Source organism: Rhipicephalus sanguineus, chromosome 1 (assembly GCF_013339695.2).
Source record: "Rhipicephalus sanguineus isolate Rsan-2018 chromosome 1, BIME_Rsan_1.4, whole genome shotgun sequence".
Classification (NCBI taxonomy): Eukaryota; Metazoa; Arthropoda; class Arachnida; order Ixodida; family Ixodidae; genus Rhipicephalus; species Rhipicephalus sanguineus.
Genome location: NC_051176.1, coordinates 222,133,720 through 222,146,769, shown reverse-complemented (window position 1 = coordinate 222,146,769; position 13,050 = coordinate 222,133,720). Strand labels below are relative to the sequence as shown.

Here is a 13,050-nt window from a genome sequence, read left to right as displayed (position 1 = left end):
TAAGCTGCTAGCCCTCGTTAATGTAATATTACGGCGTGTACTTATCGCATTCACTGCTGCCCCCCCCCCCCCCCCCGCGCGCTGCGCCGCCGCCGGTCCGATGAACCCTGCGCCGTTCATGCGCCGCCGCCGGGGATTTTGGGTCCGGTGCACATGTCTAGCTGCGATATTGCATCTGAGCTCCCACTTTATGTATGCTCGTATGTGTGCATGCTTGTGTAAACATACAAACAATATTATAGGAAAGGGGGTGGCGACTCTGGCTACGCCAGTGACTTCATGTCTTGAGAGGGCATATGCCTTAGTTTCACTGGTAGTATTTTGAGAAATAGAAACTTCCACATAAATTAAGACAACAGTATACCGAGTATGAATGAACAGTATCAGCCTACTGGGCTTGTCATTTATTTATGAAAGAAATGGTGAAAACGCGGGTGAAACTGCAGCCTGGGGAACAGGGCACCACCAACTGGAGTTGATGGAGGGCCTCGCCGAGAGTGTGACCCTGAGGGGATGCCAGAGACTAGCGGTGGTGGTGCACCCAAGTGGGAACCAGGTGTGGGCACTGCACTTCGGCCGCCATCATCATCCTCGTCGCTGCTAGACGCTGTCAGGTCTATGACCACTAAACGAGGCTTCTTGACGGGCTGCCCAGGTGGCTCCTTCAACAATGATGTTGCAGGAGCTGTACTTCTGGAGGTAGATGCTGTTGCAGAAGAACTGGGACTGTTAGTTATGCTGGTCTTGTTCTTTGGCACTAAAGGAGCCCAAGAGCCATCTTCATGGAATTGAACCTCAATACAGTCGTGGGGTGCCTTCACAGAAATTTCCGTGAACAGCCCGTCTAATACCAGTGATGAGAAGGGGGCCGGCCGGCCACAGACTGGGCAGATCCATGTGGGCTTCTTTTCATTCATTTGCAAGTACAGCGAAGCATCAAAGCACTGGAGGTGTGGACACGTTAGCGCTCGGCACGGAAAGCGCATTCGCATCTTGCCTAGCGGACAGATTAGGGACCCACGCAGACTCGTCATTGCGATCTCCGAGTCAGGGTCATGTTGTAGCTTTTCTTTGATCATTGCTCGCGTGTGGTAGAGATCCATTAGGCCTCTTGAATTTAGCCGCTGGAGGAGAGTTGTTGCCGTCAACCTTCGCACGAGGTACACACCCAAGGCATAAGTCTGGCCACCCTTGGAGAGCCAGGTCACTGATAGGTAGTTGGACTCTGTAGAGGAGAGGCGGCACATGGAGACAATGTTGATCGGACGGCTTGGTCGCTTGGGCTCCAGTGCCAGGCTTGTTGGTGGGGATCAGGTTTGGCAGTGGACACACATTAGAGTTGACCCGGACAATCATCTCGGGAGGATAGTTGTCATCCTGCTCACAGCCTGTTTCCAGCAGACAGAATCTGAGCTGTACTTGAACAGTGAATTTTGTCTCTGTTCCCAAGTTCTCTCTTGAAGAGACTATGTCATGCACTTGCTGTGGTGTGAAGCGGAACACAAAGCTGTTCTCCTGAAACCCTGCCTTGATTTTAGGCGACAGACTTGCAGGTGGGTGGAGTTCAGCCAGGATGTCATAGAATGGCAGCCTCTTGAAACGCACATCTGGATGGACTGAATAGGACTGTTTGCCAGGACATCCAGCCGCGCCACCAGGGCCCATGAGTGGCAGCGGAGGTGGAGCCACGCAGTGCATCTTGGACGAGTAGTCTCCTGAGTGTAAGGCTGGTGGTCCCGCCTCATCTACTGCCCCGTGGTGGCCAGTCATCGGGCTGCTTGCCCGTGTAGCCGCACTTGGGGGCGAGTGCGAGGCAGGGTCCTTCAAGCCACTGCCAGGTGTGGCACCGCATGGCCGTGAGTCGGTCGCGTCAACCGTTGCAGGCGAGCTGGCACCCACTGCAGAGGACGGGAATCTACAAAAGTGCAGATCTTTTATCTTCGTCAAGATCGACATCGAGGGGTCGCGCAGCAACTCAAAGGCTCGCAGCTGGAGCTCTTTTTTCTTTCCATACTTATTCCTACCGGCGAAGCCAAGAAGGACTCTGAGTTCTTCTTTCACGCGAAACTTAAGAATCATTTGTCGATATTCTTCAAGGTCGGTCATTTTCCCAAGGGCGAGAGAAATTGCGGTAGCCCTAACCCTGATGTCATACAGAGGTCGCACTGCTAAAGCGACCACGGCGCCCCCTGCCATTCTTTGGACCACTATAATAAACATAGTTATTTCTTCTTCCTGGGCAAAATAATGTTTTCATTTGCAAATGAAGCTAGGATTCACATGTGCCGCCATAAAATCTTTATTAAAAAATTTTCACACAGTTTAGAAATATTGGTCATGTATGGGTGGCTAATCGTAATTGAAGCCTGCCTTATGCACTTAAAGGGGCCATGACACCCAATTTTCAATCACAGTATGTGTTATGTGGGTTAATCCTTGCGCGTTCACAAATAAGCTGGCGAAATTTTAGCGCATTTAGTCGAGCACTTGATTTATAATTGAATATGCTTATAAACACGCGAGCGGCCTGAGTTTGGCAACACTGGCGCACTTGCGAGCCGTGGTAGGGTGGCTAGAATGGGGAGGTGTGAAAAGTATAGTTTCCTACAATATTACTTACTATACTCCATCTCACCACTACCGTTCAGCACTACCAAGGGTACGGGGTGTGAGCAAGCCACACGCTTGCGCAGTAAAACATAGTTCCAGATATAATTACCTCACTGCGACATTTGCGCTTGTTTGGCACGTGTTACAAATCGATGCGTGATATGTTTATTCTTCGCATTTATGTTGAGCGCCTTTAACTTCTGTGTCAGTAACCGCCTTGTAACAGTGGTTACAAATTAACATGGCAGCGTCCTTGCAGACGCGACCATCATGTTTCGATCCGAACTTGCGCTTGCTATTCGCCCACTGCGCTGACAGCAACAAATAAATGGTGAAACGAGCCATCGCTTCGTGCGATCTCACGCTGAGGACAAAGCATCAGGTACATTTTGTCATTACTTGCGAGATCAGCCGTTCGTTTAGCAAGGCCTGCTAAGCCTAACGCATCGAGAATTTGATAGTGGTTCTTCGGATTAGCGCAATATAGCCACGAATACATTGCTGTAGAAGCAGCACATTAATTTAAAGCAAATACAAGCGTCAGTCTGTAACTTCCGTGTCACACAGCGCGCGATGACGACTTGATAAATTCGAAGCGGAGGGCACCAGCTGCGATGGGTGCAGCCATTTTATATGCGATGCATCTTATGGCGGGGCTTTGTCCGTTTCTCCTCGCGTCCGGCGGCGTCCACCGCCCACTGCGCCAGCGCGTCCCCTCCCCCTTTCTCTTCTCTCCTACGCTCCCCCTCTCTCTCCTCTAGGAATCCTCTTACTGTACGGAGCGGCGCGCACGACAGGTGGTGCGACAGCTGCGTACTCCGCTGGGGGCGCCACGGTAGTTCCACGGTATGAAAACGACGGAGCGCGCGCGCGCCTCATTCTCTCTCCTGTGCAGCGCCGCGATGAGCGCTCGGGCCGCTGCCGCGAAACGGGAGCGGCGACGTGGCGATCCCGAACTTCAGGCTCGCGAAGCCGAAAGGAAACGTGAACAGCGGCAAGCGGACCCTGAACTCCGGGCTCGGGAAGCCGAATAGAAACGTCGAGCGGCGGATCTCGAGGCGGCGCGGCAACGCGAAGCCGAATCGAAACGTCAACGTCGAGTGGTGGATCCCCCCGAACTTCGGGCTCGCGAAGCCGAAAGGAAACGTGAACGGCGGCAAGCGGACCCTGAACTCCGGGCTAAAAAAAAAAAAGATTACACCATCTCCCCGCTGCTTCGCATTCACACATGGTTCCCTTTAGCGAGAGATGGTGTAATTTTTTTTTTCGGCGACGCCGTCTGTTCTAAAGTCCGTCTGTTCGCTTCACCAACGCCTCCCGCTTCACTGGCCCTACGCGTGCGCGAAGACTCCAGGGAGACGCTAAGCAGACGAAGCGACGCGGATGAATACATGTGGAGGGGCTTCCTATTGGTATAGTGAACTCTAGTTCACTATACTATTGGCTAGGGACCCTGTAGCACAGTGATGGCTGAAGGGAACTTCTGAGATGGAGTAGAGAGAACTCTGGCGCTGCGATCGTTCAGCTACCATGGGAATGATAGGTAGTACACGGATTTGCCTAATATTCATGCTTACGGCTTCGAACGCACTTGTGGCTTTGTTTATTGCTGTGTTTTGGCGTTCGTTTCGGATAAAAGAATGGACTGTTGTGAACATAGAGTTTCATACAATAACCTAGAGCGGAAACTGGCACTGCGATCGTTCAACCACCATGGGAAATGATGGGAAGTACACGCTTCGGATTGGATTCCGTTAGCTAGCGAACTGTCTACGAATCTTTTTCTACAGTTTCAGTTTCGTTCTTTGCGAGGCGTGGGCAGTGGGGTGCGTTGCAAAGCACTCAAACAGCGCCTTTGTTGTTCGAAGAGGCTGAAGACCGCCAGGTTTCTTAGTTTGCTGTCACGTTGCAGCTTTACAGGTTGTATTTGACAGTTTTAGCAAAGCGTCGTGCACTCACCGCAGCGCATACATGTAGCGTCCCATGCCAGTGCAGGAAATTGCATAGAGCTCACGTTTTGTTATAAGTGCTACTTGTCAAAACTCGTTCAAATCGGCTGCAAAACGACGGCGAAGCTAAGTAGACGCACCGTCACGCTCCTCTGACTCCACTTCACAACGAAACGAGAGATGCGTTGGGGGCAGGTCACTTGGACAGACACATCTGGCATACCAGCAGATGATACGTTGTTTCTCACTCAAGATGGTACTGTTATTTCAATAAATAGATAATGCGTACTTTTTAGGGAAAGACAAGCGCGCTTGTTTTAAGAGTTGTAAGAAAATAATTCATTATATTGTGATGCCAAATCTGGAACACAATTGCAGAGCAATGCATACCCAGGTGGTTGAATTTGTCCAGGTTTCATTTCCATCTCACGGTCCCGCAAACTTTTTGCAATAAGTTTTACGTACAAAAGAATGAAGCAAGTTTTAATTGGAAATAACTTCATATCACTTTCTTTTACACTCGGCAAACAAGCGTCGCGAATCTCAAGAACCTAATCCATCCGAAGCAAATCCGAAGCCTGTACTTCCCATCATTCCCATGGTGGTTGAAGCGCCGCTCAAGGAGCCCGCGTAGACACTAGCGCCAGATTCCCCTCTAGGTATTGTTGTAATAAACTCTGGCTGTGTTCCAATTCTGGACAGCATCGTAGATAGTCTACGCTGACAGCTTAGAAGACAGCATCGAGGTCATGTTGTCCGACAAATGGAACGCGTCTAGAAGACGTCTACGCGACGTGATGCCACCTAGCGTCGAGAAGAGAAAGCTAAGAAAAACAAACCTAAATGTTCTTTCTTTAGCCTCTTTCGTGTTCAAACCTATGAAAAAATTAACGTAGCTTACATTGAGCGCCTGGAAAAGCGCCTACTGGTGTACAGACGACCATACCGGCGAGATCCGAGCTACGCGAGCCATAGAGTTTCCTACAATAGGAAACTCTATGACGCGAGCACTGCGCTCAGCCGCCATCTTGTTTGGACAGCAAAGTAGCCTCCATCGTTTTTGTCTTTCTCGAAGCTGTCTATTTTGCCGGCTACGTGAGAATTGTAATGGGGCTTAAGATGGCCGCTGTCCACTTAGCTGTCTATTTAGCCGTCTACGGTGAGTATTGGAACACACCCTCTATGGTTGTGAACTTCGTGACCCAATTTGAATTGGTGAGCCTAACAATGTCAAGATGGTGAAGGGGAACTGCTAAATGTTTGCGGCACTTCGTCTTGCGACAGAGCGGCTGCAGGCCACACGGAGCCGAAAGAACGAAGTTTAGACAAATCCGTGTACTACCCGTCATTCCCATGCTGGCTGAACCGCCATGCATTGCAGCTCCATGGTAGCTCCGATAGGCACTAGCGCCAGAGTTCCCTCTAGTGTATCTATAGGAAACTCTATGGTTCATGCCGCCTGTTAGGTGGCGCAACCACAAAAATTGAACCTGAAGCAATCGATCACGATGCTGCTGACAAATAACTTATGCATTAATAAGTGGAATGGGTATTCATACTTGAAAACGGCGGTTGCCATGGTTACGCCTCATTGCTAGGCCTGAACCAACGCCTCCTCTAGAAAAGATGCCTGTCCGCGTGAGCCAAAAACCTCCTGCCCTACCCTTTCCCTCCTGCACCGTTTCTAATGAGGGCAGTAGCTGGCGATCCTTGCGGTGGCCGCTTGCAACACACATTTGCGCGTGCGCACATTACCCCCCTCGACGTCACACCACGCCAGCCCCATTAAAAACAATAGGGCAGTACGTGGCACCATCTCTCGACAAGCGACCACAACTCGAGGCAGGGCAGCTACAAGGCGATAGCCAGCGACGCCGCAGGCATCTTTCTAGAGGAGGCGTTGCCTGAACATACCTGCCTGGATCCACGGAGGAAGGAAAGCTCCGTGCCTGGATCCATGGAGCTTTTAAATGCGAATGCATTTCTTAGTCGGGCTATGTCAGGCGTCCGGCGTTGTCCGCGCGCCTCTCCGCTCTCACTCCCTCTCCCATAGCAACAGCTGCTGGCGCGCGCGCTTATCCTCGCCCCTAGCAACCGGAGCATGTGGTGCGGGCGGAGTAGCCGAGAGTGAGTGGAGAGGAGGAGCGCGCTCTGGCGTGTGAGGGCGCCCGCATCGCGGGAGCTCGGCGGAGCTCCCGCGTGTGTGGAGAGAGTGTAGGAGAGGGTAGGTGCAGTGCTTCGCCGCTCCTCTCGCCGTTCGCTCTCTATCCTCCCTGCGCCACCGCCTCAATGCAGTGCCTTTGAAACGCGTTTGTGCTGCCTTGGCACAGCCTGAAAACAGCGCGTTCTAAACGCGTTTGTGCTGCATTGAAGGCGGTGGCAACATCCCTGAGGTGATTTTGAACGCACGTAGGAAGCGTTCGTTGAAAGAGGCGCCCAAAAGGGAGACACTTGAGCGCGTCGATGTGTCCAGCTTTACGCCAATTAAAGCGACCGACAACTGATTTTTCTCGACCCAGCTTTTACGGCGCGACAGGAAGCTTACCCTTCGTAGCGTTTGTAGCTGCAGTGGTTTATCCTAAAAGCACGTAGTTATTTTATAAGCAGTATTTTTCGATCTGAAAGGCTCCAAACACGCATGAAGGCTTGCTCTAGCAACGCTGAGAATTGATAGCAATGCCGCTAGCCCTTGTGAAAGCTGTCGTTGTTCTGCTTTCGCAGGAATTACTGTAGCTATGCTTAACCACCTTTATTTTGAGCTTTCCTGCCATTTTTGAAAATAGCAAGCTGTTACAATGAGATGATGTGGCTTTATACACCTTCTCGGTGTTTGTACAGCGTTGTGCGCGCCTGCGACCAAGGTTGCCTGCGCCTGTGTCATGGATGGCTTTTCGCAGCATGGGATCATTACGCCAAGCGAAGGCAGCGCCACTTTGTTGCATACAACTAACGCAGGCCTATATGTACATTTTTATGGAGTAATATCTTTTAATATAAAGAAATGAACAATATTTCAGTACTAACAGAAAAGTAATCGAACGCATACACCAATCAATGGTCACGTGACCGGCTTCATCGGACCGTGTATGATTTTGCCGCCAGAGGCGCCAAAGGTCATTTTTCGCGACTTTCAATGAAGAAATGAATATATAAATCCGCCTCTCACAAAATAAACAGGGTTGGTTTGAGTCAATGCGACGGACAATCATTCCATCAGTGCAGTCATCTTATTTCATGTTCTGGGCAGTTGTCGGTCCCTTTAAAATTACTACGCCGTGTACTCTAGGTACAAGAAATGCATTCGCATTTCCTCACGATTCCCTTCGGGGAGGTGGGGGCATTTTTTTCCCCCTCCATGCCTGGATCACCTGCATCACCGCGACGCCATTCTAACCACTCTCCGGCTTCAGCGGTACGCACGTTTACGCATTTAACAAGGTAAGCACATGGAATTAATTTATACGTATATTGCAGTAAGCTTTTACAGCTTGTCCCTAGGCCACATATATGTAATGAAAAGCGCATTTTCAAACTCTACACTATGCTGTTGTGGCAGCTGAGCACAAGCATTTAATTCAGTGTGCATGACAGCGTCACTGTCACACATCGAGCAATTCAAACAATCGACATCTTTCAAACCAAGGAATCATTTATTGTGCAATAACAAATAAAACATGCTGAAAACGAATTGTTTGGAGAGGAATAATCATGCTACAAAACTTCAACGCGTTTCCAATGAAGCCATGCCAAATTATTAGCCCTAACGTGGTATTGTACTAGTAATTAACCAGCGATTTTCGTAAAAGAGATAAGCTCACCTAATTCATCAATGCTGCCCAACCTTCTCTCATGAGCCTTTTGTGCGCACTGGCTACACATACTTACTCAAGCGCGCATTTAAACAAGGAAGGGAACATGAATGGTATTCGACATGGAAACACTGTCACCCTTGGCTAGCGCGCTTGCGTCCTCCATTGTGAAATCCACCGCGCTTCGACATATCATTGTCTCTCTAAATCACAGTGTAATTGTTTGTGAAGTTAGTAAAATGTACTTTCATTTAATCTGAACATGACATTCTCTTGCGGAACTGCAACTCAATGAAAATTACTAGTTCATAACGGAATTACAGTTACACTTACACCTGCTAGAACTACATGAGGGAGATAACACACAACATATAGTTGAAGGTGCCACTACACAGTGCAATTACAGTTCCGTGCAGGGCCTCAGGCCAGGGAATAAAAGGAACGCAGAGAAATGCTATCAGAAAGATTAATACATTCGCAAGAGTTTGCCGATCCCAGTGTATGCCGAATAGCTTCCTGCGCCTAGAATTATCCCAAGGAAAGTTCAATAGTCCAACGATTATCTTCACGCGTATAACCTCATACACCATGTTTTTCACAAAGCTTACAAGCGGGATTAAAGCTGGTACAACGTCATAATAAAGAACCCCGAATCAGACCGCCGTTCACAATCATTCTAGTAGAGCAATTACCCCGACGCGACGACTTGTTCAGACCGTTAAAACGAGCATGAAGCTGGCAAAAAAAAGAAAAAAAAAAGAAAACTAGAACAAAAGCTGATTGAATGCAAGACTGATGAAGGATGAAAGCCGCCAACAGATTAAGCGAGCAGTTTTGAGATATTGTGCTAATATAAGTAGAGCTACAATGCCGTGACGCACCCCTCTCCCCCTCCCGAATTGACACGAAGCTGAACGGCAACCTTCACATTCACATCTCCCTCAGTTTTGAGTAGACGCAATTAACGGTGGCGCGAGTAGCACGGTTGGCAAAAGTCCCCCCCCCCCCCCCCCCCGGGAAGTTGTACACGGGAGCGCAAAGCTTCCTCACGCCTTCATGACAACAAAGATTAGACGGCCACAGCGCCAGGTTAAATTTGTTTCCAAGACATGCATTATAGACTGCTGGGGAGAACGGGGCAATGGTAAGCTTAGACAAGTTCAATCACTAACATGACAACCTTTTCTACTTCACTCCCTCAAGGCACAGTTCGATTTTCACAAGAACACCCCGCCCCCAACCCCTCCCTTAAAAATGAGAAAAGTGCGCTTCAGGTGAATACGATGTGCTTCGAGCATTTTCCCGCCATAACGTCCGCAAAAGAAAAGGCTAAAAGAAAAAGAAAACACACACCGTGGTCAATAGGTCAATCGAATTTCGCCACCCCTCGCCCCTTTGTTCTTTCACCAAAACGAAAATCTGAACCAGCGCCTGTGGGTGCGTTCTAGTTGGCATACTCACAAGTTGGCCGCCGTACTTGGATAATCTACGGCACAGCACACATCACGGAAGGCTCCTCATATCCTAAGTTTCGTGCCCGTCTTCCTTGATTCGTTCCAATGAGAACCGATGTAAATTCAAAGCAGGGCCCATATTTCCCGATAAAATAACCGCTGCAGACACCACCATGAGCGGTCAAACCAAACCTACGAAGGCAGTAAGAGAACGTTCAACATGACCGACGTTGCAGCTGCTGCACGGTAACGCACCAACAATTGCAAATACACCTTGCACACATTAAAAGCAAACGCGGGCATTGCAGCATTACACACAGTTCACCCAAGCAGCATAGTGAAGCGGGGAAGTAGACATCGCGTGTTAGTCTTTTTCTTCTCGCCGGCCCGCGACCACACGAGACACAAGAGGCAATGCCGCGCACCACACTCTTACTAACCGCTCACACAACGGAGCCGGGCTTGCCGTCACTCGGTCGGGTTCAAGCCCAACAGCCCACAACGGTCACAACGTGTGTTGTAATTGGCCGCAGGAGCGTGCGACTTCGTGGCGTGATATGTAATAGCCAATAGAGTGACAGCGTGACCCCCTTCTCTTATTTCCTTCTCTGTGCTGTGCAGGCAGAGAAACAGGGTGAGGGGGGAGATGGGCAGAGCTCATAGTGCTCATAGGCCTTCTAAAACCTCTAAATGTTTGAAAGCAGCGACAGTGACGATTCTGTCCTTGCCTCTTATCCTGGGGAATGCGAGCCGAATGTGTAGTCAGTGTTTATTCGCTCGCTCCTCGATTCTCCTTCCGTAGTAGAGTGCCTCGATGCGCGCGCGGAGGCGAACGAGCGCATCGAGGCACTCTACTTCCGTAGCGGCTGCGCGCGCTGCGCACGGCAGGCTCTTTCTCTTTTGGCTTCCGCGGACGGGCGATAGCAGCCTTTGATGACGCGTTATTTTTTTTTTAGTTGTTCTGGGTCAGCAGTGCGCCCTAGTGGTGTAGAAAACTGAAAGATGGTGATAATAGCATCAGAATGCTGAAGGTAATGTTCCTAAGCAGGTTGGTTCTGCGTTGAAGTCGTACGAATGGAGCATACAGTACTTATGTAAATTAACTGAAGCACATTTACCATCACAATGCCGCAGGCTCACCACCACTGAAGCTGGCCGTGGCATCATGAGACAACTCCACTACGCTCCTCCGTTCAACGAGGACAAGCGACGTCAACTCCCTCCGTACACGAATCATCCAACCCCGAGAAACACGCACCCCGAATTTCACGTCCAACGCCGGAAACATCGAATTAAGGAGCTACGGCGCAGCTATGTCCAAGCAGCAGGAGTGTATTATGTGGAGGCCACCGCCTACCCCATTAAACATCGCTATGCATGCCCTAGCTGTTGTGGACAATCAGGGCAACGTTGTTTTTGAGAACAATACTCATAGAGTTTCTGTTGTCGGTGTTGATTTCTTTCCTGCTCGTTTGGTTGTTCCCGGTGATTGTTACGTCAAGAGTATTTTAAATGCGAAGCATTTCTTAGCGAACTTCTGCGACTTTGAGCGTATCTATCTATCTATCTATCTATCTATCTATCTATCTATCTATCTATCTATCTATCTATCTATCTATCTATCTATCTATCTATCTATCTATCTATCTATCTATCTATCTATCTATCTATCTATCTATCTATCTATCTATCTATCTATCTAGCCGCCTACGACTTTGTGCTCTCCTGGTCGCTTGGTTCACCGAATGTGCACCAAAATTGGTGTGGCTTAACATGACTGTATGACGAACATAAATGACAAGTCATAACATGAAAATCATGACACGCATGTCATGTACAGCATGATTTACATGCTACGTTCATGGTGCGCTGGCGGCAGTTTCGCTAGTTTGATATACACCAAAATTGGTATCTTGCGACGTGACTGTGTGACGAACATAAATAACACAAGTTAACATGACAATCATGACACGCATGTCATGCACAGCATGACTTACGTGCCACGCTCATGGTGCGCTGGCGGCCGTTTCGCTAGCTTTATATACACCAAAATTGGTATCTTGCGACGTGACCGTGTAACGAACATAAATAACACGAGATAACATGAAAATCATGACACGCATGTCATGTATAGGATGACTTACGTGGCACGCTCATGGGGCGCTGGCGGCAGTTTCGCTAGCTTGATCTACCCCGAAATTGGTATTGCGCGACGTGACTGTATGACGAACATAAAAACTCGAGTTAACATGAAAATCATGACACGCATGTCATGTACAGCATGACTTACGTGCCACGCTCATGGAGCGCTGGCGGCCGTTTCGCTAGCTTGATCTACCACGAAATTGGTATTGCGCGACGTGACTGTGTGACGAACATAAAAACACGAGTTAACATGACAATCATGACACGCATGTCATGTACAGCATGACTTATGTGCCACGCTCATGGGGCGCTGGCGGCGGTTTCGCTAAATTTATATACACCAAAATTGGTATCTTGTGACGTGACTGTGTAACAAACATAAATAACACGAGTTAGCATGAAAATCATGACTCGCATGTTATGCACAGCACGACTTACGTTCCACGCTCATGGGGCGCTGACGGCCGTTTCGCTTGCTTGATATGCACCAAAATTGGTATCTTGCGACGTGACCATGTGAGGAACATAAATAACACGAGTTAACATGAAAGTCATGACACGTATGTCACGTACAGCATGACTTGCGTGCCACGCTCATGGGGCGCTGGTGGCCGTTTCTCTAGCTTGATCGACCCCGAAGTTGGTATTGCGCGACGTTACTGTGTGACGAACATAAATAATAGGAGTTAACATGAAAACCATGACACGTATTTTTCTCAATGACATACAAGACGATGTATGCAGCTCTTTGCTAGCTGCTTCGCATTACATCGATTCCCACAATGCGTGGGATCTGCCGGCTTTTTTATTATGATAATTAGATTTTGTAAAATGTTAGTTAATGTTAACTCATATGTTGAAATGTTCGTGTTGACAATGAATCCGACATCGCACAATAGGGGATATTCAAAATGTACAGCGCGATCTGTCGCCAACGCCATAAGCTCGGTCCGCCATGTTTTGTTGGGCGCAAGAACGACACCAGTCCTATATCACAGTCTTTCAGGTGCTAGCTGCTCCTTCTTTTTCTTCGTTCTGCGATGACTTCCCAATGCATCGTGTGTTGAGGCAACGAGGGAGCCC

General features: G+C 49.0%; 1 protein-coding gene across 1 annotated transcript; it reads right to left on the bottom strand.

Annotated features, from left to right (window-relative positions):
• Positions 1-380: 380 nt before the first annotated feature.
• On the bottom strand, positions 381-2,106 carry LOC119387693 (E3 SUMO-protein ligase PIAS3-like). Its single transcript, XM_037655173.2, is given in 2 exon segments — positions 381-1,289; positions 1,291-2,106. Coding segments are annotated over 2 exon segments (1,701 nt in total). The 3' UTR covers positions 381-404.
• Between the last annotated feature and the right edge of the window lie 10,944 nt (positions 2,107-13,050).